The sequence below is a fragment of the Porites lutea genome, chromosome 7, assembly GCF_958299795.1.
Source record: "Porites lutea chromosome 7, jaPorLute2.1, whole genome shotgun sequence".
NCBI lineage: Eukaryota > Metazoa > Cnidaria > Anthozoa > Scleractinia > Poritidae > Porites > Porites lutea.
This window is the reverse complement of record NC_133207.1, coordinates 25,934,789-25,959,749: the sequence shown is the minus strand read 5'-3', so window position 1 is coordinate 25,959,749 and position 24,961 is coordinate 25,934,789. Positions and strand designations below refer to the sequence as shown.

Sequence of the window (24,961 nt, the reverse complement as noted above, 5' to 3'; positions counted from 1 at the left end):
TGCAACCTGTTATGAGAGATTACTGTAAAAACCCTCAAAATGTCTGCAGAAGAAAAATTGTGCTTAGCCACTTTGGTTTTGGCATTCCAAGTCCTCGAGACAAACACAGCTGCTATAACATTTGTCGAACTGACTGTGAGTGCTCTGAATGTGTTGAGCTACATCAAGATGTTTTGGCCCTTGAAAACATTCACATCTCTGATAATGAACTTCTTCTTTCTGGAAGACAGGTGAAAGATATAAAATCAGAGCTTATAAAATACAAAGAAGAAATTGAGGCCGGCGATAACTATTTGAATTTAAGTATGTGTTCAGGATTAACAATGACAGTAATTGATGATGTTTGTTCAACACTTCAAGAACTCTGTTCTCTTGACAGAGTTATGGAAAAAACTACCAGTTTGGAGAAAAGAACATGCAGAAAAGATTGTACAGATTATGAGTAATGTCACATCCAAATAGGCTTAAAATCCTCCGTAAGAAAATCTGCAAAACATTCTAGGTACCATAAATAATTCTGATAATATTTTGTTGTGACAATTTAACTGAGGGAGCCCATCCCTTATAAGCCAAGTGGCTTCTCTTGGGCTTTCTCACCATTAGCTTTAAATACTTAAATTTTCTTGTTTTTTGTACATCCTAAAACTATAAATTGAACTGAACTGAATTCCATTTTAAAGTTCCCCCTTTTTAACGCAGTAGATGAGGAAAAAATTCTACTTTTGTTATAACGTGTACTTTACTTAGTCATCTGCATCAGACGATTCAGATTCTACATTTTCAGGAACTACAGATTGACCTCTTGCAAGCTGTCTCTTGTGATTTTCAAGCCAACGCAAGAATTCACTCAAGTCAATCTTCTCTCTTACACTCTTCAGCATAACAGGGAATGAAGGATGAGGCTCATGTATTGGGTCGCATTTGAATGGCCTTAGCAACCTCAGATCCCCCAGCATAATGCCTTCATCTCTATCAGCACTTTTTTTAGTGTGAACAGTTGACGGTGGCTTGACATTTGGACTCTCATCATAGGCATGCAGGGATTCACTGACTCCAGTGACTGCCATTGAGCTATGAAGCACAGCCTTCTCAGTTTTATTTGCCCCCATTGAATTTATCAGATTTTTTGTGCTCTTGATGGTATGCTCCATTTCTAAATCATTTGGCATATTGACTCCAATTTTCCCTTTCTTATTGGTCTCTCTTCCCCAAATAACACGTTCGGACACCTGGTGGGTCAGCATGCACTTTACTGAAGTTAGGAGGTACATTCCTTCAATCGTGCATACTTTGACAAATTATTTGTTATTGGCTTTGAAAACCCACAAAAGGTATTTCCAATTAATAACATTTCTATCTCCATCACCTTCATAAATTGTGTCATTCAGTTGCATATTAAGAACTATGAACAGTTCAATCAAAGAGAGACCATATTTCTGGACTTTGTCATCGACTGTCACACCTTAGTGGAAAACATGGTAGTCAACAAACTTTCCAAGCACCTTATCAAAGTGTTCCTTCTTTGCCTCCAGGCTTGCATTTTGTTCAGGCAAATTTTTTGTAGGCTCACTTTCAGTGTTTTCCATACCAAAGAATTCTAGGAAAGCTTCCACTAAGTAAGCCCTTCCAACTGACACAAAGAACTCCTCATATGCATCAGGGTTGTTTTTGACAGTTGTTGGAACATTGTAGTGTGTAATACGCTCTCTAAAATACTTCAGTGTACCAATTTCACGTGTTGAATTCTGGTTCATCAGGACATCATTAATGAGCTGAAAATAAATACAAAACAATAATAATTATTGTTATTTAAATTATGTATTTTATTTTACTAAGTAGAATCCAAACTCGACAATTGAAAAGTGGGCTATGAAATGTCCCTCAGCCTTTTTATTCATGTGTTAAGAATTGTTTTGTATAAAAGAGCTTTTGATTAAACTCTGCTTTGTTTTATATATTTATATGAAGAAGAAATGATTATTACGATCATTACAATATAGATATAGTATTAGGAAACTTAAAGAATTCAACTATCTTTTATGATCAAGTGTGTCATAGGCAGCCAGATTTAATAAATCCAGTTTGTACTTTTATACTCAACAGTTGTTGAACAGAAAAGGACTAGATTAAGTATAAAAATCCAAATAATAGTACGTAACTCTTGCAGTCACCATATATATTACATATGTTGCATAGCTGTACTTAAGGTTAAGAATGCTTGCTTTGTATGAAAGAGCTCTATAACATCAGGCTGAGAATGTTCCAGTCGGTCCTTAGAAGTGTGAGCTCCAGCCCTTAGTTTACACTCATACGTAAAACGCACTCTTGTCAACTGATCGCCACCAGATGGACAGTTAAAGTCTATAGCTGCGATGTAGGGTTCTTGTTCAGGACCTTCATTATCTGTAGCTGCTTTAAATACTGTTTCAAATGTGGCAGATGTCTACCACATCTGCATATTTTTTTTTTTTCATCTTTGAATTGCATTGGCAGTGGAAACACTTCTGACTTCGAGCTCATTTCGTTGGTGTACCTATGCAGAATGTGCTGTGGTACCAGCTTCTTTATAACTGCTGCAAATTGAGGTTGTTTGAAGAATTCTAAAAAGATTCTATTCTTGATTTCCTCTGAGGTAAGGAGGTAATTCTCATTAGAAAAACTCTGAATGTCACCAAGTGGCCTTACATTGTCCAAGTGGCTGAAATCAATCCTCTCAAAAACAACAATGATTGCAAACCAGTTGGACCGCTTGTTCCTTTGATCTACCCTCATGTTCTTCACTGTTGTTTTGCAGTTAAAATTGTCATTAAGAGTGTAGAATTTCTTTCCAGCTTTGACCAGTTGAACAATTTTGTCATGAAAGTGTCCTCCCATGAGATCCAGTAGATTGATCATAGAGGTGTGTGACAAGCACACCCCTCGCTTTTCTAGGCGTCCATATGTGTGAAATAATATAAAAAAACAATTTAAAATGATAGTCATCATCAAATTAAAGAAAATCCTAAAAGAACCCCTGGGGAGGTACTTCCATATACGAGGCTAATGGAGATGTGCTACTGGATGGGGTCGCATTTTCACGACTGGATTGACTATAATGGGCTCGCATTTTCATTAGATTTACTAGAATGGGGTCACACGTCATTTTCTGCTTATCTGTACAAAGAGCACTAATGTATGTGTAACATTGTGGTCTGTGTTTTTTCAATGAGTTTATTATGACACAGACCCAAAAGATCACAGTGCCTGGTGCAAAAATTAAGAAGGTGCATCTCTAACTGCCATACACGTCTATAGCATATCATATTATAGAATTCACATGCAATGAGCAGGGAGAAGCTGTGAAAATGGTACAATTTTTGCGAAGATGTATGTAATTGCCAGTATGCATCCTTTTTTCTTTTTATCGCAAGAAAGAAAGGAAAGAAAAATAATTATAAAAACAGCTTGCAGTAAGGGACCGATCATTATTTAGAGGTAGCCAGGGCTGCTGTAAATAGACCTATTCGGCTAACTCAATGTTGTACCCAATTCAAACCCTTTGGGAATAAAACGTTTTGTTTCCGGAATTTACGTATCACTTAAATGTGAATGCCACATTATAATGCAAACACAATACACAAAGAATCTTACCTTTGGGTTATTGAGGTCCTGCTTTCTCTAAAGAAAAAGCTTGCACCAGTTGGGGGATTTTGGTGGGCTGGATGGTCTGTACAAATGAAAATCAAAAAACAATAAATTAGCTGCATATTTTTGTCACTCTTTTCAAACTGATTTATTTCTGTACCTTTGGGTTCTTAATGCCTGGCATCTGTGAAAGAATTAACAGTTGAAACTAGTTGGATTTTGGTTGCCTGGTTGGATGGAACAGACTGCAAAGTACATACCGGTAAACGCAATTTAGTTGATGAGTAGCTAGAAATCCTGAGCAGCCCATCTTATGCCTATGTAGCTTATCTATATTAAACGTGATATTCCAATACGATTCTTACCTTCGGGTTATTACCCGGTTCTTTATGACACACAGGCCTTTTAACCGGCGTTGGAATTCTGGAAATTTTCACATGCGAATCTGAGGCCACATTCATACTCTGAAATCATAAGACATTCAATTTGTAAGGAATTGAGACCGTGTTAAAGTTAGGCACCACTAGTATAAGTTAAAACCGGTAGTAAATACTCTCAGGCCGAGGTTGACTTACCAGTACATGTATGGCAGAAGCAGAACATCTTGTATTGCTTTAATATGCTCACCTCCTGATCACTCGTTTGCTGGTTACCGAAAGGAAAACGTTTTCGTGCTGAAGTCACCATTGAGTGCGGTATTTTTCTTGGCTTTTCGGTGCTTTGGGAAGTATTTCCCGTCCGAGACCGTTTCTTGATGTTTTCTTGTCTACTTGTTATCAGTTCGAGTTCAAGTTCCTTCTGTGTACTCTGGCAGGTAGAGGTAAATATTTCTAAGTTCTTGTTTAGACGTAGAACTTTATCATGGCAACTTCTGCAACAAAACTTAGGAAGTTCGTCCATCTCTGAGACTTCAATTTCACATACTCTAAGAATAATCCTTTTTAACTGTAACGCCTTTCCACTATCGCTGAAAAAATTTTTCTCGTGGTCGTCTCACCACACAACCGGCACTAACTTTTTAAAATATCGTCCGTCAAAGTTTGGGATCCTTCCATGTCTCACGACAGCTGGAGCGGCCACCCAAAAAACCGCGAAACCTTGGAACCGTTAAAAGAGCCAATCATACCGTTTGTTTTATCACGGCACAACTTTTAGCAGGAGCCAATGAAAAATGGCCTTGTATCCACCTTTACCAGATCTCACTTTTCAGTGTAAAACAGAGTGAGATCTGGGTACGAGATTACTTGAAACCTCACTATCAAAAATTTTGTGTACACTTAAATTTAAGAATTTGTTCATGCTTAGCGTGCGTATATCGAGTTATGGATGCACGCGGGAAGTTTGGAGAGCACGAAAGATGCGTAAGCGTTGCACGAGGCGATAGCCGAGTGCAACTCTAGCTTCTTGAGTGCTCTCCAAACTTCCCAAGTGCATCCATAACTCGATATACGCACAGCTAAAAGCATGAGCAAATTCTTTTATAACATAGCTGACAAAAATGCTTGCTTTTTGATTAACTACAAAATTCTCGTAACGCGCTACACAATAACAAACGCTTCTATTGGCTGATTACGAACACACCACAATCATCTAGTTTGAATGAAAATATTCTTTCTGCAGCTTTTCTGTAAAACTGAGAAAGAAAATTTGCTTCTTTATTCGTTAACGATCACTGGAAACTAAGCAGAAACAAAGGTAAAAGAGTCTTAAAGTTCACCTAAAGTTAAAATACTAACATGTTCGTAAGAAGTCGTGGAGCTAGTATGGTTTGGATTGCCGTTTGGATTTGCTGAAAAGATGTTTACGTTTTGCTCGGCGAAATCCAGAAAACATGTTTTTAGCGAAGACGACTGTCATCCTTCTTTAAACTCATATTCATTTACAAACATTGGCTGGTCATTACGGCTTCTTGAGAAGACCTGGCAGCAGTTGTTCTTGTAAGTAATAAATTTATGTCTTCTTGTGTAATCTGTGTTGTTATTGCGAGAGAAATCTTCCTGCTTCAGTCGGATTGTCCGGAGATAACAACAGTGCATAACAAATTTAAAAACAACAATAAAAACGGACATTTAACCTCTTAATGTTGTTGATGACCAGTTGGTCTCTATTCTGTTCCCAGTGAATGTCTTTCGGCCAAAATTTGCTGCAGCTGGTCTTCCGACAAATTTGCGAAACGCGCAACATGCGAGTTTTTTTAATTCGGCTCTATTTTTGCTGCTTGTTGGACTAGGACCTAAAAGGTCAATGCCGATAGAAAAATTGGGCAGTTTTTCGCTGGTTTCTTCCATATTTTAAAGAGAAGGAAAACTGCACTGCAGCTTAAAAGACGACAACTCTGCAGCCCAGTCTGCAGCCAGGTAAAAAAAAATGCTTACGTCATCTTATTTACGCACGGGCGTGCGTAAATAAAGATTTTGTTCATAGCGGCTCAATAGGACTTATATAGGGCAAGCACGCGCGCTATGTTATAAAAATAAGCTTAACATGCAAATTTAAGAGATTTTACATTACACAGTGGCAGACAGGAATAAAGATATACTCAGTACGGATTCCAATACTTTCCTTAACTTCCGCTTTTATACGCGTCAAACTGGGCTGGGCTTCTTGTGTAGCAAAAACGCTTAATCTTGTTCTGAAACAATTTGTCCTTATATGACGTCTCCATACTTAATATGACTATACGGGTAATATAGAAGATTGTTTACTTATTGTCCTTGCATATTTAAGTCTGTTGCAAGCTCACATCCGCCTTCGGATGACCTTGGATGTTACGTCATAAGCGCGAAAAATTTCTCGTCCTCATTTTTGTACCATCCAAGCCTCGAAAGTGTTTTCACGTAACAACATTTTGTGGAGGATAGACAAAAGGTTGTTTTCTGTTTCAAAGACTGAAAGTTCCTTTAAAATGAATTTATCACCAGCGGTTACTCCTCGTACCAGCCTACGTTTCGTGGCTGTGTCAGTGATGTTCTGTGCTATTCTGGTTGACATTTTTGCACTTGAAGAAAAACTGGCGCGAAAACCGCGAGAAGAAGATCGCGTATCTGAAGGCACTGAAGTTGGTGGAAAACAATCGCAGTTGCACCGTGATCGAAGAACGGTGAAAAATAACGCGACCCCCAACCTGTCGGAATTTGCAAACCGGCTGAAAGATCTTGAAGAAAGGTATAATCTTAACTCGGCGACTCGCTATGAATCTCGCTTTTCTATCACGTAGGCAATGTTAAATGTTGGTTACGTGTCACTATTCTAAATTCAAACTGCTAAGAAAATGGTGAATTTACTAATATCATTTCTCTTTTTAAGCCACAACAAGAGCGTACATTTGATGATCAGACGATTTCAAGAGTTGGAGAAAAGGTTTGAGAAATAAAATTAAATGCATCATTACCGTGTAACTGCTTTTTAAAAGCTAACAAGTACTTCCGAAATTGTTACCCCTAAGGATTGCATAGGAAACCCGTTCGATTTCTTAGCGAAGAATGTTATTTCACCCATTTCCAACTTGATGTAGAAAAGGGGAAATACCGAGAAAGCCTCTGTTATCCAGGCCGGACACGTATTATAGACGGCACTGGTGGATGTGCAGTGGAAGACTTGTGTGGGAACTGAGTTTCATCCAAAATCCGCTTAACATCGTTCAGTGTGTAGTGACCAGGGTTATTGTTGATTATCTTTTATCTTTTAGCTATAAACTGACTTGGTTACAGACTTAATTCACATCATCGACGCAATTATTTCCTAGAGCAAAAGAAGCTTAATAAACAGCTGTAAAAGGCAATCAATAAAAGAAAACATGCACCGTTTAACACAGGGGCACCCAACGGCTGTTTTCTGTAAAATATCTGTTCGGAGAAGCATATATTGCCTCAAATTTTCTATTTCTCGAGGAGGGCTAAAAATTTCTAGATAACCATTCCACTCACGTACAATTTTCGAAGCTTATCTTATGAATTACCTACGATTTTCTAAGGTTTAAGTTTTCACATTTCACTCCTCAGGTTAGGCTATTTTTCGTAGAAAAAAAAGAAACTTAAAATTTTGGGATTCAAAAATGTGATGGAGAGCCTGAGAGGAATCAGAAAAATTATCACTTTCGTAATACGTTTAACTGCATCTACAATTTTCGGGAAAGTAATACATAACTGAGCCCATGTAATTTCGGAAACTCTCAAGTTGCCCTAGAATGACCGAACAGATACAAACTTTATCGCCGCTTAAATCGCATTCCTAGAGATTTAAAAGTTCTCTGGATAGCCTAAAAAGTGTTTTCAATGCATTTAGGAGGAAACCGTCGTTGAGTGCCCCAATTAATAGATTTCTTACAGTTGAAATCAAGCCTAATTAAGCCTCAACTGGTAGTTGAACTTTACTTGGGATTTAAGGCTATTTTCACACTATACTGATCTATACTGGAAAGCTTTTCGTGTCTACACGAAAAGCTGTTGGGTTTATAAAGTATCAACAGAAACGGCGCAGAACTGGAACGTTCACACACGCATCGAAGGGGTTGGCCGAGAGGGTCAGGTGGACTAAATCCCAGTCTTCACTTCTCACCCCCTAAATATTTACTTCCGTCTCAGTAGATTCCAGTCCTCGCTCCTACATTTATACTCCCGCAAAGGTTCACTGTACAAAGTGTGGCACGAAGTGGCACATGATCTATCTGATATGTTATGCTCCATTTTAAAGTTCGGCGCAGCGCAGCCTTGCTCCGTTACAGTGAGCGGAAATGAAATGTGTGAACATGGCTTAAGTGACAGCGAAAGTCCTTGTTTAAAACACTGTCTCTGAGATTTTTTATGGTTGATCTTTTTTTCAGACTTGATGGCTTACTGCGATTATCGCCTCGACCAGCAGGGGAATCCTACGGGTCACTTTTGAGCTACCTTCTTGGTAAAATACGATATTAAATCCAATCAAAGTTACCTAAGGCAACTAGCGGATTTCATCAATATAGGCAAAATGATGTCAGGTCCATTTGGCTGGTTAATGTGCTGTGATTTATGGGTGATATCACCGATGTGTTTCTATTTCAGGTCAGCATATGCAAAACCCTGGAAAGGGACGAGTTGGACCACCCGGACCTCCAGGGAAACAAGGGCCAGCTGGACCAAAAGGATCAAAAGGTAAAAAGGGTAAACGACAAAGATGGAGGATATCGGGGGAAAATGAAAATTGTATAACGCCAACTGTGAACGCAGTGGAGAAAGCAAATGAAACTCGTTTTGTAATTTCAGTTTTTATGTTCCAGCAATTAGAAGTTAGCCGGCAGTAAAGAAGAAGTGCGGTTATCGATGTTAAATTAACATCTCAGTTATTTTCTGACAAAGAATTTCTTTTGCGGTTCTTGCAGTTTATGGTCATGGAGTGTATCAACTGCAAGCCGGCCAATTTTCAACCGCTACACGCATGAAAGCAAATGTGTATTGTCCATAGGAAAAAAAAAAGCACTTTTATTGATCCCACTTTTGAGCACTAAAATAAGTAAAAAAGCTGGCATCGAGCGCTTTGACTCATTTTATACTCTGCAGGGGAACAAGGAAAACCAGGTACCAACAAGCCATTCCCAGGCGCTCCTGGTCCTAAAGGAGACCAGGGAGCAGTTGGGAAGACTGGAGCGCAGGGACCACAGGGTGCCAAAGGAGAAAAAGGACAGGATGGAGTTGGGACATCAGGAGTGAAGTACGTTCGCTGAGGAAGGACCACATGTCCTAGTGGTGCACAGATAGTTTATAAAGGTAAGCGAAAAGGAGCTTAGTATGATAGTTACTATTACTCCTATGGTCCTAAAGACAGAAAGAGTGATAACCTGAAGATTTTTATGCCTCATACACTTACTAATCATTATTTAAAAGTGACAACTATGAAATTTCTCCAAGCTTGTTACATTTACTGGTTAATAACCCGGGCACGTCTTTAAGTTATCTCTTTGTTGCATCTTTCCTGCATATTAACTGTTGAGTAACTGGTTCGTGCCTGTTCATGCATAAGACAGAGTAAAATCTGGGTATGCTTTAACGCCTCTTGTTTCAGTTTCCTAACAATGCGCGCTCTCACGGCATTGGTTACGTCGAGGTCACATCAAGATGTATCGAGCCGCATCGATCAGACCCTTGAACAGTGAATTATCACCCACGAAGCATAAATGATTGCCGCTTGCTGAAATTTGGTTTCATAAATCTGTACAAGTAGGCTTTTCTTTGTTTTAGTGATCAATATAAATAGACAAGGAAATGGCTAAAAAAAAAGGATAGTGTAATTCTAGAGTATTGTATTAAATTTTTGCCTCAAAATGTTACAGCCATTTGTGGTTCGTGGTCTTGGTGTTTTTTAAAAGCAATCTGATTAGTTCGCTATCTTAATATTCACCTCTTAGCGATATTGCGTGAGCTAGATGTTTTGCCAATTTTTTGAGTAAGAACTAGTCAACAGAATTCTATGGTTGATGTTTTTGAAGATAGGAAAAGATTTCGAAATATTTTAACTGCGTTTTCCGACTTACTTTTATAGCAAAATGTTTTTCGTTTGCAACAACAGTTTACTCAAGTAGAAGATGCCATTTTGTGAACTCAGCATTTCCTTACAAGAGGAATTCAGTTGCCTAGAAATCAAAGTTAATTTATGATAAAACAAAATAAAGCAAATGTTTACGAAAATTCTTCATTTCTAATAACCAGGACAGAGAAAAGACGCCTTTCCTCCCTCAACCGGTAGCCGCCCTTTCATGCACTTGCGAAGAGCAGAAGGGGAAAGATTTTAATTAACTTGGCGAGTTGACAGAATTTCAAAGAGTAATTGTTGATAAATTTTTTTTGCCTTGTATCAGGTATAATGGGTGGAGAGCATTACAATCACCCTGGTGGTGGAGCGAACTACCTTTGCCTTCCACACAATCCAAAGTATGACAAGTACACAAATGGCTATCAGAACTCTGGACACGTGTACGGTACTGAATATGAAGTAAATGATCGCAACGGAAACCCTTTAGAGAGAAATCTCCAAGATCATGAAGCACCATGCGTTGTCTGCTTCGTCAAGTCACGTGGCTCGATGCTGATGATGCCTTCCAGGAATGACTGTCCGTCTGGATGGACCGAGGAGTATCATGGGTACCTGATGACTTCATTTTATAACCACAAGCATTCAACCGATTTCATCTGCGTTGACGGGGATTCAGAGTTTGTTCGTGGTAGCCATGCCAACAAGGATGGTGCTTTGCTGTACCCTGTGGAAGGTGTTTGTGGCTCACTCCCATGTCTTCCTTATGTCAGCGGTCGAGAGTTGACATGCGCTGTGTGCACCAAGTAACGGGAAGATACATGTCACTGTGGCATGGCTGCCATTCCGATGAGCTGCGGAAACCAAAAACTAATGGTTAAATCACTAGATACTTTTAACTAGTCTTAAAACAAACCGCGATTATCTGGTCTGCCAGCACTAAGGCGCCAGAAAAGTTGGCTGTAAATTAATACGGGATGTAAGCAATAACGATTAAAATAAGGTGAAAACATTGATTTAAAAAAATGTCTTTCTTTACTTCCTTTTCCAACCGATTCCAAGAAATCAGTACAAATGCCCTGTCAGCCGGCAAGTAGCAAAACCAATCTTCGACGACCCATGTAAAATTTTAAACAAGTCCCTGTTTTTTTGTGTCCATGAAAGGAAGAAGGCATACAAGAGAAGAGAATTCCTCACCAGATTGTAGCTCGTCTGACAGGCGTTATTTGGCGTTGACAAGATAAAAGTGCCAAGCGCGAGGCAAGGGGACACGGATTCTCGGGGAATCTGTCTTTAAAGCCTATAAGGTGTCTGCGCGCTGCCTGTCAACTGTGATCCCAGGTTTGTCGAGTACGTACCTCACACTGCGCTCGCAGTTTACGCGCACGATCAATATATCTAATTGCACCAGGCAGGTAGACCGCGAGCGGTGGTCCTTCTTTCCTCAGGGCCAATCTCAGGGCCACGCGCGGCGAGTGAAAAAGTAAAATTACTCTGATTCAAAAGAAAAATAAGAGACTGCTCGCAGTCTACCTGCTAGGGGACGGGACGGCAAATTTTGTAAAAACAGATTATCAAGTTGTTGTCCGGCGAGCTCTTGCGAAGGCTACTCAGTGGAAGAACAGCTAACAAATGAGAGATTATATCACTATATTTTTAACCCATTAAGCCCTGAGCGTGATAAGCAACAAATTTCTCCTTGGAATGCCAATGTTTTACACATTGGTGACGAGAATAAAGGTCATGACCAAACACAAAAAATATAACTATATCAGAAGTATTGAATTGATAATTAGTCAGTAAAAGACGAAATCACTGTCATTGGACACACTTAGGGGTGATTCAGCTGAGAAATTGAGATTTTTGAGGGCTTGAGAGTTTATAGCCATTTTAGCGTAGGCTCTTGTGTCAGCCACGGAGGAATCTAACAAGTTCCAAGCATGGGATCCTCTGTACGAGATGGAGTTCTTCATGTAGCAGTGGCAGATCCAAGGGAGGGGTCAGCCCCCTCCCCCTTGTTGTCTCAGGGCCTGGATGACTGTCCTCCCCCCCGGTCTAGATCCGCCACTGTGTAGTACGTTTCGAAACGCGGAATACTCACGCGATGATGATGACACAAGTCGTACTTGTTCTCTCGCCTCAGTCTGGATTAGACGTTCCAGGAGCCCTGACGTTCTCAGCGTGATGGAGTTATGCAGTTAAATATTTTATAAATTTAAGTTACGATCTTGGCCTTGTACATGTCATATACGAGTTCCACTTGACTGATTTTCGAACGTCTGCAGAGGGTAAGTAGCAGGGCAGATTATATATGACTCAAGCAGCTCTGCAATGTATAGATTCCAAAATAATTTAAAATTCATTCTTATTGCCCGGTGGCACACTCCCAGATTGGTAGCGCAAGACTACTTATTCTGTAGAAAAGGTGTAAGGACAACAAATGGATAAAGTATGGAATATTTTTTGAAGGATAGCTACCATACTTTACTTTGCAGATTGGGATTTATTGGAACGGCGTGCCCGGTTTACTACTCTCCCAGTACGAGCCCCTTCTCGTTTTGGGAAGCCATGGTGTTCCATCGAGCAATCACTTTCTTCAATTTTGCACTATTAAACTTATCTATTTTTAGTAGTAACCCTTTGGTCGGTGGAAATTTTCCCAAGGTTAGTGAAATGAAAGAAAATTTTACCGGAAACATGAATTTTACGTTCAAGTTATTGCTCTCTGAAATTTCTTAAGGTGATGTTACACGAGACGATTCGCAACGACGATCTTTAGCGCAACACAGCGTTGCAATGCTGGAACAATGCTGGAACCACTCGAAACAATGTTGCAACGCTGTGTTGAGCTAAAAATCGTCGTTGCGAATCGTCTCGTGCATCATCACCTTAAGTGAAATCATCAAGCTTTGTGAGGTTTTAAAATATTCTGTCCGGTTTATTCACATTTCTTCTTTTTTATTATTAGTCTCGCTTTCTTAAGCGGCGAGACTCATAGTTTGCAACGCGTTTATCGCCCCGGAGGGGGGGGGGGGGGGAGGTCCCTTATATAGGTTATATGGGTATGTGCGGTGCCACTGGGTATGTTTCTTCAGCCATTTTGGTCTGAAATAGGGTATCAATTTCGACCATTTTGGTCTGAAATAGGGTAGGTTTGTGCACTCTAGTACATGCCGTAACAGCTTGTCACGCGCTCCGGTCACGCGCCGGGCTCTAGGGCTTCAGGTCTGAAATAGGTTATCAAATTTTTTGATCAGGTCTGAAACAGGGTAGGCAAAATCACAGATTTTGGTCTGAAATAGGGTAAGAGTTTGAGAAAGCGTGTCGCACATCCCCACCCAATTTGTCTGGAAGTACCCCCGGGCATTTTTGTCGTTTTTGGGTCAGAAATGGGGGGTCATTGTGCCAGGCGTTCTTTGCGGACACCGTGGAAACTGGGACTAAGAATCGTTGCGTGATGGAAGGCACGCATGTTTTGCGAAGAAAGCTTCGGAAAGATTAAATTTAGAGCTTTTCGGAAACGTGTCGATCCAAGAATTCTATCGCTTGAAAGCGTTGATTACTTTGGAGCAAGTGAACACTACTGAGCGGTCGAAAAAAATAAGAATCTGAATTAGCAAAATTGCGATGGTCAGGTGTTGTAAACTTTCACTGTATGCAAATGAGTCTTGGGATGAGGATGTGCGATTTATTTTCGGCGATGATTGAAAAGACGTGCCATGTAAATCACTTTTTCGGTATCTGGCAATGATGTTACAGTTCTCTGGAATCGAGGCCTTTGAATTTTCGTATATTTATACACGCGTATAGCTTGCGACCGCAGACGTATTTCCGGTCGTCGCCAACACGCGTACTAAATCAATTCAGAAACAAGTAAAAAGGATCGACGTCGATAAAAAAGGAAGTAAAAAACATTTAGCGAGTAAATGTGTTTCGTTTCGTGTAGAATTAATCGCCTCCTCATTTCTCGATCTTATCTTCAAGCAAGCGTGACTGAATCCGCTAGAAGCGGGTTCTTGTTTTGACTCAAGCACGAGGCACCACTCGATAACGTCAAGCCGAATTACTTTATAGACAAGGGGAAACAATTGAGGTAAGATTTTACAAACAAATTGACGGTTCTTAGTATAAGGTGTTTGTTCAAAGCCTAGTTTAACAGTTGTTAAAGTTTTTATAAACTCAAGACTCAAGACTAAATGATATCTTGTCGTTTTCTCGTGGGCATTCAGGTTTGGGCTTATCTAATTCTTGAACCATGGGAGGATCATCGCGTAATTGTGAGTATAAAACTTACCGCTACAATAGTAAGGGACTTTTGTAGAAAACAACGCAGACTTTACAGCTAGAGCGAGCCACAGTGCAAAAGCAGTCTATATCAGAACTGTTTAGATGTTGTGGTTCAAAGTTTCCTTTGCTTTGATAATTTTTAAAACAGCTTAAAGTTTATCACAAAATGAATCAACTTAATTACGTTTTGTGAGAAATTGCATTACTTGACTTACAGAGAGAGAAAGGCGCTGTAATAGGGCCAAAAGCTTGATAGTAGTGACCCTTTTTAACGACAAAAACAATTTGTGCATTCATTTCAATTTTTGATTGTATGGACCAGGTTCTGGGCAACTGCCCATGTAATCCTCCCCCCTTAAAGCCAATGTTAACACTGACTTCTTCCTTAGCAAGAGTAGAGCGTCTCAATGAGGTTAACCGATAGGCGTAAAACGGCCAAAAATTTAGTCGATAACCGTAAAAATTGAAAAAATTTTACCGTTAGCCGTAAATAGGGTAAAAAAATAGTTAACCGTAAAAGAAATTGTTCCCTAAATTTGCTACCTTTAAGGAAGGTACTAAACTCACTTATGGTTGCGTTTTTTATTTCCCGGCTAGTTTCCAGAGCGAAAGTGTGGCTTCTTGCTGGGGATTAATATTTGCGATTTTCAGGAGGTCGTGCCCTCGAACTAAGGAGTTACGCAACGACGAGGACGGCGACGGCTACGAAATCGTCGCTTAAAAAGTGAATTTGCGCTGCCTCAAACTTTATCGCGCTTATTCCATCTCGTTTAATTCGTCAAGTGTTGGCAAATTGTTTTGGAGTTGAATTCTAAAGGACTTATCAAAGTTCAGGAAAAGAAGAAGAAAGTTGTTGTCTTTTGTTCCCGTCCTCAACAAAACATGAAATTAGGCAGTCAGTTCACGTTGTAGTCGTGCAACGACGGCAGAGATATGTACAAAAAAGCGTGATGCACGTGCAAAGTTGTTGTTTTGCTTGTCTAAACCTATTGCTTCAAGTTTTTGCCGTTCTCGTTGCCTTCGTCGTCGTCGTTGCGTAAACTCCCTACTAGTGAAACAACACACAGAGATGTCACTATTTGTAAAACACGTTGCCGATAAACAACATGTCCCTCTTTTTCTCTGACGCTACGGTCAAGGCATTTCGGTGGCGAACTCGCTGGGACCACGTGACCCGAAACGTATTAGCCGCGCGAAATAATGAGGCCTCCGGACAAGGCAACGGCTGACAGTCGTTTCGTACAGTCCTTTGCTATCATTAAAAACACTGGACACGGCAATTTTGTTATTGGCCGTTTTCACACTAGAGCTAGAAATGGGTTATCCGTCTGAGACTAGCCTGTGTACAGTCGCCCCCTTCCCGACAGACACCCCTTCTCCGATTTTTTCTGAGGGAAGAGGGCGGCTGTACACAAGCTATCTGGAACGGATAATCCCATCTTCAAACTTTCCGTCGAAATTGACAGATAAAGTCAGGCGGATTGTTCATTCAAAATTAAAACTATTCCATTTTCAAATTAAGACGTATTACCTATCTGACGCGAATCATCAAACGGATAACCCATCTCACACGAATAATCCGTCTCTAGTGTGAAAACGGCCATTTCTGTTGTAATAAATGTCGCGTCCCGGCCTTGAGTTGGGCGTTCGCGTGTGTGCTTTGCTTTTTCACAAAGATTATTTTTAAATTGACAATTCACATTTCTATGTGTAAAATAGTATTAGAAGTGGAATACTTTATAAAAAGTATGATCTATCAAATGTTAAAATTTTTCTAAAGAATAGCTTATCTCATCCCGAGATGATCCTAAGACCTTTACTTCGCTTTAAAGATACCAAAAATACAGATTAATTAATATGTAACTTTTTGAAACAAAAGAAGTTAATTTTTAACTTTTTTGTTAACCGTAACTGAAAAAAATTAACCGATAGCCGTAAAAAAACCAAAATTTTAGCCGATAACCGTAAAAGCCACTACCCCATTGAGACCCTCAGAGTAGGTGGGCAGACGTTTACCAGAACCTTATAATGAGACACTTTGACTCAGGTGGTCATCAGTTTAAGGGAAAAAAAAAAAGGAAAAATAACACCTGATTGAAAAATTAAGCTTAGGCAGAAAATTATTTTTTTTAAGTGGAGTAATAAGCTGTGGTCTGGAATTGAGTTTCAACATAATGTGAAGAATTGTCAGTCGCAAGCACCGATGTTTAGCAATCAAAGATTGAATGAGTCTGAGTAGGATATTTATTAAATTTTCAACTTCGGATAATGCATTTCTAACATTCTGATTGGTTCACTCAATCTCGGTTATCAGCTCATATACCTAGTTTGACCTTATATGGAAAACAACAAAATTTCTCTCGGACATTAAAGCGGTGGGAAAAAAGTAGATTTCGCGAGCTTTCTACAGACGATACAACAGAAAAAAACAGAAAGTGCCGTACTGGCACCGACAAGCGAAAACAGTCAGCTTCGCTCCCAGTCGTCCTCGGCGATTTCGGATGTGACTTCACCTGTCAATCCAAGCCTCCTCTTGTAACTCGGATAGTGCGAACTGGCATGGGTACGAGGCTGGAAAACAGTACTTGTCGAGAATAACGCACATGTCACGTGATTTTCCCTTGGTTTACCGGAAGATACTTAATATCCGGTCTTTTTGTAATATTTAATAATGTAATGTAATAATGTAATAACCAGTCATTGGAAGTTTACAAAAATTTAATAAAACAATTATTCCATTCGCGCTTGTTGGATATGAGATAGTTATAGCCAACTTGGCGCTACGCGCCCCGTTGGCTATTTACCACCTCATATCCAACAAGCGCGAATGGAATAATTGTAAGAATTATGCAGATCAAGGACGGTGTTATCCACCGAGGCCGTACAACCTGTATAGCAGTGTGTGTGTGTAGGCGCAGTTACCGAGTTGTAGAAAATGGATTATAGTAACAGAGGAGTATCATTCCCAGGATTCCTATCCCTACTTCCGGGGAGCGACAGAGAACGATAAATCAAAAATCAGGATATACTTCAGAGGAATATGATTTATACGAAAGAACAGAGCCGATCTCGATCAATTCCCTGCTGCCTTTGAGTATGTGTGACAAGTGGCCATGTCCTTAAAGGTAAATTCCGCTCTCAGTTTTAAACCGTATTCAGCCTATTGCCGGTTTCCAGTGTCACGCCATTCAAAATAGAACAAAAAGAAAAATCTCAACCGTTCAATAGATAAAGTCCAGAATCTGGGCAATGAAAGGAGGTTAATTTACAAATACTCTCCCCAAGATTCAGATGAGAGGAATATTTCGTATTCGAGATATAAGAAGAAATTTATTGCCCAGATTTATAAAGATTTGTAAGGAGAAGCCATGCTGGTGCCCATCTGGATGGGCACCAACGTGGCGGACCGAAACCAACAGAAACATCTGTTACCGAGTTTTGCCACAAAAGCGCGAATTTCTTCCTCGAGGAACTCATAAACATTCAAGTAATACTGCTTCTGATACATGAACTGTCTAGATAGGAAAATTCCATGAAATAAGTCACTTTTTTGCCTACATGACAGCCGAGAGAGCTGTCATGTAAATGCCGTGTCACGCAAGAAATTCAAGCGTACTCTATCACAAAACCAAGAACCCTTTTGAAGCGAAAATTTGTATGGAAATTAGTTTTCGGCTGCTCTAATAAATGATAAAAGTAAAATCTCAGTAGGATCTATAGTTCTTTGGTTAGAATTTTAGTGACGTCATGTGAAAACCATCAATTTTCTGTAGTTTTATTCAGCTTCCTTTAATTCAACAAATACAAAGGAAATCCTGCTTAAACCTGAGAAAAGATTTTACCTACAATAGCCGCACCAAATTTGTGTCGGTTTACCGAATTTTGTAAAGTTTAATTTGACAAATTTTGTCTGTTTAGACTTTCACAAAGGGTGTATTTTCTCAATATTACTAAGCAGAGTAAATTTTAGAGAATTTGTACGTTATTTCTGAGGCAGCCTGTCGCCTGGTAGGTATTTTGACGGTTTTGATTCACAATTTGAAATTTAAGGTAGATGTACAGCCGGGATATAGAGCCATAAACGAAAAAATGTTATTTTAAACTTTCTCCCTCGGATGATGAAAAAGTAACGCACATGTATTCTCGCTCGGGCCTGAATGGAGGGCTCGAAACCTTACTATCAAAAATTTCCGGAGGCTTAAATAAATAAGCTTAACATGCAAATTTAACAGATTTTACATTATATAGTGGCCGGCAGAAGAAAAGATATACTCGGTACAGATTCCAATACTTTCTTTAGCCTCCACCATTTAAACGTTAACGACTGGATTCAGACTGGGTCAGGCTTCTTGTGTGCGTCAAAAATGCTTAATCATGCTCTGAAACAGTTGGTCCGTAAATGACGTCTCCATACTTAATATGACTATACCGATAATATAGTAGATTGTTTACTTATTGTCCTTGCATATTTAAGTCTGTTGCAAGCTCACATCCGCCTTCCGATGGCCTTAGATGTTACGTCACAAGCGCGAAAAATTTCTCGTCCGAATTTTTGTACCTTCCGAGCTTCGATATTGACTTCACGTAACACCTTTTTGTGGAGGATAGACAAAAGGTTGTTTTCTGTTTCAAAAGATCTTTCCTTTAAAATGAAATTGTCTCCAGCGGTTACACCTCGCTCGACCGTACGTTTCTTGGCTGTGACAGTGATGTTCTGTGCTGGTCTGGTTCATATCCTCGCTCTTGATGATCAACTGGCGCGAAAACCGCGAGGAGAAGATCGCGTATCTACTGAAGGCACTGAAGTTGGTGGACAACAATCGCTGCTGTACCGTGATCGAAGAACGGTGAAAAATAACCGAACTCCCAATCTGGCGGACTTTGCAAACCGGCTGAAAGATCTCGAAGAAAGGTAGCTAAAGGTATTATGTTAGCTCGGCGATTTGCTATCTCATTTTGAGAACTCAGTTAATTCGAGGCCAGGGGAACATTCTATTAGACACTGTTCATCGGTTACGATGTTCACACTGTTTGTAAAATGATGGATTTACTAACCTCATTTCCTCTTCTTTGCCAAGCCACAACAACAGCATACGTTTGTCTCGAATGATGATCAGACGATTTCATGAACTGGAGAAAAGGTTTGAGAAATGAAATTAAAAATTCACCATTGTTAAATAGATATAATTGCTTTTTTAAACTAAGCATACTTCGATTCTGAAATTGCCATTGCATACTAGGGGAAATCTGTTCAATCTCTTGTCTAACGAAGCATGAGCTCAGTTTGGCAACATGGCAAATCCCCTCTTTCCTAAAATGTGTAACGGCGACTCCTGAGTTCAGGAAGCCGAAGGGGGATATTATAAGCCTTTCAAACAGTTTCAAAACTGTGCATACGCTTGGGTCTCCTATTATAAAAGTACCTGGATACCCCCTTTAAACAGGAAAACGCTTTTTGTTGGCCGGCACTGATGAATGTTGAAGACTTGCAGCCCGTTTGTGTGGGAAGATCAGTTTTCAGATCCAGAATAGAATATCCTTCAGTGTAAAGACCAGAGTAATTGTTGGTTATTTATAAACTGACTTGATGACAGTTTTTTTTCTTTCATCCACGCACTAATTTCCTAGAGCAGAAGAAGCGTAGCAAACACCACGAAAATATAACAATGCTTGACTCTTGTAAAGTTAAATTCAAGCCGCATTAAGACGGAACTGGTAGTTGAACTAGGGCTAAAGACACGAAGGTCGCCGTTACACTATCTCTGACAATTTCTATGTTTGACTCTTTTTTGCAGATTTGATGGCTTACTGCGATTATCTTCCCGACCAGCGGGGGAATCTTACGGGTCACTTTTGACCTACATTCTTGGTAAAATATGTTGTTCAATCCTACTGCAAATTAGTACGAAACTACCTATAAGCAACTAGCGAGTTTCATTAATATCCGGTAGGCAACATGAACAGCCGGAAATATTCAATTCAGGTGTTTTGCCCTAAAACTTCAGTCCTTTTAAAAACTTAAAATAAGCGATTTTATGTTGTCAATTTAGTGTTTAAGAATTCGTAAGCAACAATGTGGCCAAAGAACCGGTATGTAATTCATTTGGCTGGTAAATTTGCTTTATTTGTGAGTGGCATCACCCAACCTCGTTCCCAGGACTTTTTCCCTTAAAAAAATTTGAGGGAAAAAACCTTGGGACCGAGGTTGTGACATCACCGTGTTTCTTTTTCAGGACAACATATGCAGAACACCGGAAAGGGACGAGTTGGACCACCTGGCCCTCCTGGGAAACAAGGACCGACTGGTGCTCCTGGGAAACAAGGACCGGCTGGTACTCCTGGGAAACAGGGGCCTGCTGGTACTCCTGGGAAACAGGGGTCTGCGGGTGCTCCTGGGAAACCAGGACTAATTGGACCAAAAGGATCAAAAGGTATCAAGGACAAACGACATAGAGATCAAGGAAAAAACTGAAGCTTTTATAACACCAACTGTGAATGTAGGAAAAAGAGCAAAAGAAACTCCTCTATCAACATACCAACATTTACAAGTTAGCCTCTGACCCGGCTAGCTGTAAACAATAAGTTTCATCAATCGAATTTCAGCTAACATCTTATTTCTTTTTTATGGTGTTTTTGGGTCTTTTGCAAGCCGGCCATTTTTCAACCGTTAAATGCGTGATTTATGATCGTCAGAATCCCGTAGGAAAAAAAAGTTTCATGACAGCTCCAATTTTGAGCCAAATGATATAATAAGTCGAGTTTGAGTGCTTGGGGTCTTTTTATACTTTGTAGGAGAACAGGGAAAACAAGGAACCAACAAGTCATCCTCAGGCCCTCCTGGTCCTAAAGGAGACCAGGGAGCAGTTGGAAAGACTGGAGCCCAGGGACCACGAGGTGCAAAAGGAGAAAAGGGACAGGATGGAGCTGGGACATCAGGGGTGAAGTACGTTCGCTGGGGAAGGACCACATGTCCTACTGGTGCGCAGATAGTTTATAAAGGTATGCGAAAAGAAGCTTACATGATAGTTACTATTATGCCATGATTCTAAATACAGAAAGAGTGATAAGCTGAGGATTTTTATACCACTTATTAATCATATTTAAAAGTGAAAGACCCGGGCATCTCTTCAAGTTATCTTTTTGTTGCATCTTTCCAGCAGTGTAACTGGTTCATGCATAAGACAGAGTGAAATCTAGGTATGAGAGAGAAAAAGAGAGAGAAAACGCCTCTTGTTTTTCCCAACAATGCGCGCTCTCACGGCATTGTTTACGTCGAGGTCACATGAAACTGTATCCCGGATAAAGTTTTTTTTTACAGTCTATGTCGTCGATCGGATCCATGAACAGTGAATAATCTCCCATGAAACATAAATGATTACCGCTTGCTGAAATGTATTTTCATAAATTTGTAGTCAAGAACGCTTTTCTTTTTAGTGATCAATAGAAATAGGCAGACGATGAGTAGAGTATTGTATTAAATTTTTGCCTAAAAATGTTACAGACATTTGTGGTTTGTGGTCTTAGTGTTTAAGCAATCTGATTAGTTTCTTATCTTTGACAACCCAGCAATTTTCACCTCCTAGCGATATTACGTAAACTAGGTGTTTTGCCAATTTTCTGAGTAAGAACTAATCAACAGAATCCTAGGGTTGATGTTTTTGAAGGTAAGAAAGGATTTCAAATTATTTTAACTGCGTTATCCGATTTACTTTGGTAGAATGTTTTTCGCTTGCAATAACAGCTCACTCGAGTAGAAGAGGCCATTTTGTTAACTCAGCATTTCCTTACAAGAGGAATTCAGTTGCCTAGAAATCAAAGTTATTTTATGACAAAAGAAAATGAAAGCAAATGTTCGCGAAAATTCTTCATTTCAAATAACCAGGACAGAGAAAAGACGTCTTGCCTCCCTCAACCGCTAGCCGCTATTTCATCCACTTGCGAAGAGCGGAACAGGAAATCTTTTGATTAACTTGGCGAGTTGACAGAATTTTAAAGGATAATTGTTGATAAATTTTTTTGCCTTGTATCAGGTATAATGGGGGGAGAGCATTACACTCACCATGGTGGTGGAGCGAACTACCTCTGCCTTCCACACAATCCAAAGTATGACAAGTACACAAATGGCCATCAGAACTCTGGATACGTGTACGGCACTGAATATGAAGTAAATGATCGCAACGGAAACCCTTTTAAGAGAAATCTTCATGATCATGAAGCACCATGTGTTATCTGCTTCGTGAAGTCACGTGGCTCGATGCTGATGATGCCTGCCAGGAATGACTGTCCATCTGGATGGACCGAGGAGTATCATGGGTACCTGATGACTGCATATCATGGCCACGGGCATTCAACCGATTTCATCTGTGTTGACAAGGATCCAGAGTTTGTTCCTGGTAGCAATGCAGACAAGAATGGTGCTTTGCTGTACCCTGTGGAAGGTGTTTGTGGCTCACTCCCATGTCTTCCTTATGTCAACGGTCGAGAGTTGACATGTGCTGTGTGCACCAAGTAACGGGAAGATACCTGCCACTGTGACATGGCTGCCATACCGATGAGTTAAAAACGAAAACTAAAAAATAATGGTTAAATCAGTATATACTTTTAACAAGACTTTAAACACACTGCGTTATCTGGTCTGCTAGCACTAGGGCGCCAGAAAAGTTCGCTGTAGATTAATACGGGATGTATGCAATAACAATTAAAAGAAGGTGAAAACATTGTTAAAAAATGTGTTTCGTTACTTCAGTTTCCTACCGATTCCAAGAAATCAGTACAAACAGGAGCCTGTCAGCCAGCAAGTAGCAAAGCTAATCTTCGACGGCCATGTAAAATTTAATCAAGTCCCTGTTTGTTGAGTCCATGAAAGGAAGAAAGCATACAAGAGAAGAGAATTTCCTCACCAGATTGTAGCTCGTCTGACAGGCGTTATTTGGTGTTGACGAGATAAAAGCGACAAGGGCGAGGCAACGGGACACAGATTCTCGAGGAATCTGTCTTTATAAAGCCTTTAAAGTGTCAGCGCACTGCCCGTGAACCGTGATCCCAGGTTTGTCTAGTACACCTCACACTGCGCTCGCAATTTACGCGCTTGATCAATTTATTTGATTGCACCTGATGGGTAGACCGCTAGCGGTCGTCCTTTTTTCCTCGGGGCCTCGAGAGGCGAGTGAAAAAGTAAAGTTACTGCGATTCAAAAGAAAAATAAGAGACTGCTCGCAGTCTACCTGGTAGAAGACGAGACGGCGAATTTTGTAAAAACACATTATCAAGTTGTTGTCAGGCGAGCTCTAGCGATGGCTGCTCAATGGAAGACCAGCAAACAAATGGGAGATTATATCACTATATTTTTAGCCCATTAAGCCCTGAGAGTGATGAGCAACAAATTTCTCCATGTTTTACACATTGGTGACGAGAATAAAGAACATGATCAAAAACAACAAACCTAATTAAAACTTCCATAAATTCTCCCACTAATAACAACAACTTTTATTTAAACACATGCAGATAAAATTGAAGCAAATACTGTTTATGGGGCCGTGCACATATTAATTAAAAACATGCTAATGAAAATACATAATTGTAATTAAAAAATCTATACCTAAAAAGTAAAAAAGGACTCAATTCTTGTGTTATCCAAAAAATATACATGTATCGGTATTATTACATTGATTATTAGTCAATAAAAGACGAGATCACTGTCATTGAACATATTTATTGCAAGGGGTGATTCAGCTGAGAAATTGAGATTTTTGAGGGCTTGAGAGTTTATGGCAATTTTAGCGTAGGCGCTTGAGCGAGCCACGGAGGGATTTAACAAGTTCCAAGTATGGGATCCTCTGTACGAGGTGGAGTTCTTCATGCTGTACGTTTCGAAACACGGAACACTTACGCGATGGTGATATGACACAAGTCGTACTTGTTCTTTCGCCTCTGGATTAGACGTTCTAAGCATGATGGAGTTATGTGATGAAATATTTTATAAATTAAAGTGGCCTTTGTTCATGTCAAATAACGAGTCCCACTTGACTGATTTTCGAACGTCTACAGAGGGTAAGTCTCTGGGCAGGTTAGCAGCTCTGCAATAATGTTATAGATTCCAAAACATTTTTTAAAACATTCTTATTGGTGGCACACCCCCAAATTGGCAGCGCAATATCGCTTATTAGTAGCGTACGACCACTTATTCTATAGAAAACGAGTAGGGAAAACAAATGGATAAAGTATGGAATATTTTTTGAAGGATAGCTACCATACTTTACTTTGGAGATTGGGATCGGCGTTTTCTCAAGTCCAGGATATCGCATGAAAATTTAAAAACGCGCAAACTTGTGCCCAGTTTACTACTCACCCCGTGCCACTCCCTTCTCGTTTTGCGAAGCCATGATGTTCCATCGAGCATCAAATTCTTCTGTTTTGCACTGTTAAAGTTATCTCGTTTTAGAATTAACCCTTCGGTCTGTGGAAATTGCCCCAAGGTCAGTGAAAGGAAAGGAAATTTTACATGAGTTTTACATTCAAGTTATAAATTGCTCTCTGAAATTTCTAATTG

General features: G+C 39.9%; 2 protein-coding genes and 1 pseudogene across 2 annotated transcripts; 2 read left to right on the top strand and 1 right to left on the bottom strand.

The window, feature by feature from the left end:
- Nucleotides 1-63: 63 nt before the first annotated feature.
- LOC140944858 (uncharacterized) lies at nucleotides 64-3,558 on the bottom strand. Its single transcript, XM_073393963.1, has 3 exons — nucleotides 2,686-3,558; nucleotides 1,503-1,772; nucleotides 64-219 (listed from the first exon to the last, which is right to left on the bottom strand). Exons 1-3 carry the CDS (start codon nucleotides 2,983-2,985, stop codon nucleotides 64-66), a joined length of 726 nt encoding a protein of 241 aa, XP_073250064.1. The 5' UTR covers nucleotides 2,986-3,558.
- Nucleotides 3,559-6,424: 2,866 nt separating this feature from the next.
- On the top strand, nucleotides 6,425-11,011 carry LOC140943405 (uncharacterized; annotated as a pseudogene).
- A 7,950-nt stretch (nucleotides 11,012-18,961) lies between these two features.
- Nucleotides 18,962-22,924, top strand: LOC140943637 (uncharacterized). The gene is made up of 6 exons (XM_073392759.1): nucleotides 18,962-19,324; nucleotides 19,491-19,553; nucleotides 20,208-20,281; nucleotides 20,646-20,843; nucleotides 21,205-21,411; nucleotides 22,443-22,924. Exons 1-6 carry the CDS (start codon nucleotides 19,062-19,064, stop codon nucleotides 22,922-22,924), a joined length of 1,287 nt encoding a protein of 428 aa, XP_073248860.1. The 5' UTR covers nucleotides 18,962-19,061.
- The last annotated feature ends 2,037 nt before the right edge of the window (nucleotides 22,925-24,961 follow it).

What these genes read in the sequence shown, in the direction of transcription:
- LOC140944858 (XM_073393963.1), bottom strand. Translation starts at nt 2,985, where the DNA reads ATGATGACTATCATTTTAAATTGTTTTTTTATATTATTTCACACATAT. An exon ending in ATTTCAGCCACTTGGACAAT is followed by an intron (nt 1,773 to 2,685) that starts GTAAGGCCACTT and finishes ATTTATTTTCAG; the next exon opens with CTCATTAATGATGTCCTGAT. An exon ending in AGAAGGAACACTTTGATAAG is followed by an intron (nt 220 to 1,502) that starts GTGCTTGGAAAG and finishes CCTGTCTTCCAG; the next exon opens with AAAGAAGAAGTTCATTATCA.
- LOC140943637 (XM_073392759.1), top strand. Translation starts at nt 19,062, where the DNA reads ATGAAATTGTCTCCAGCGGTTACACCTCGCTCGACCGTACGTTTCTTG. An exon ending in ACTTTTGACCTACATTCTTG is followed by an intron (nt 20,282 to 20,645) that starts GTAAAATATGTT and finishes TTTCTTTTTCAG; the next exon opens with GACAACATATGCAGAACACC. An exon ending in TGGACCAAAAGGATCAAAAG is followed by an intron (nt 20,844 to 21,204) that starts GTATCAAGGACA and finishes TATACTTTGTAG; the next exon opens with GAGAACAGGGAAAACAAGGA.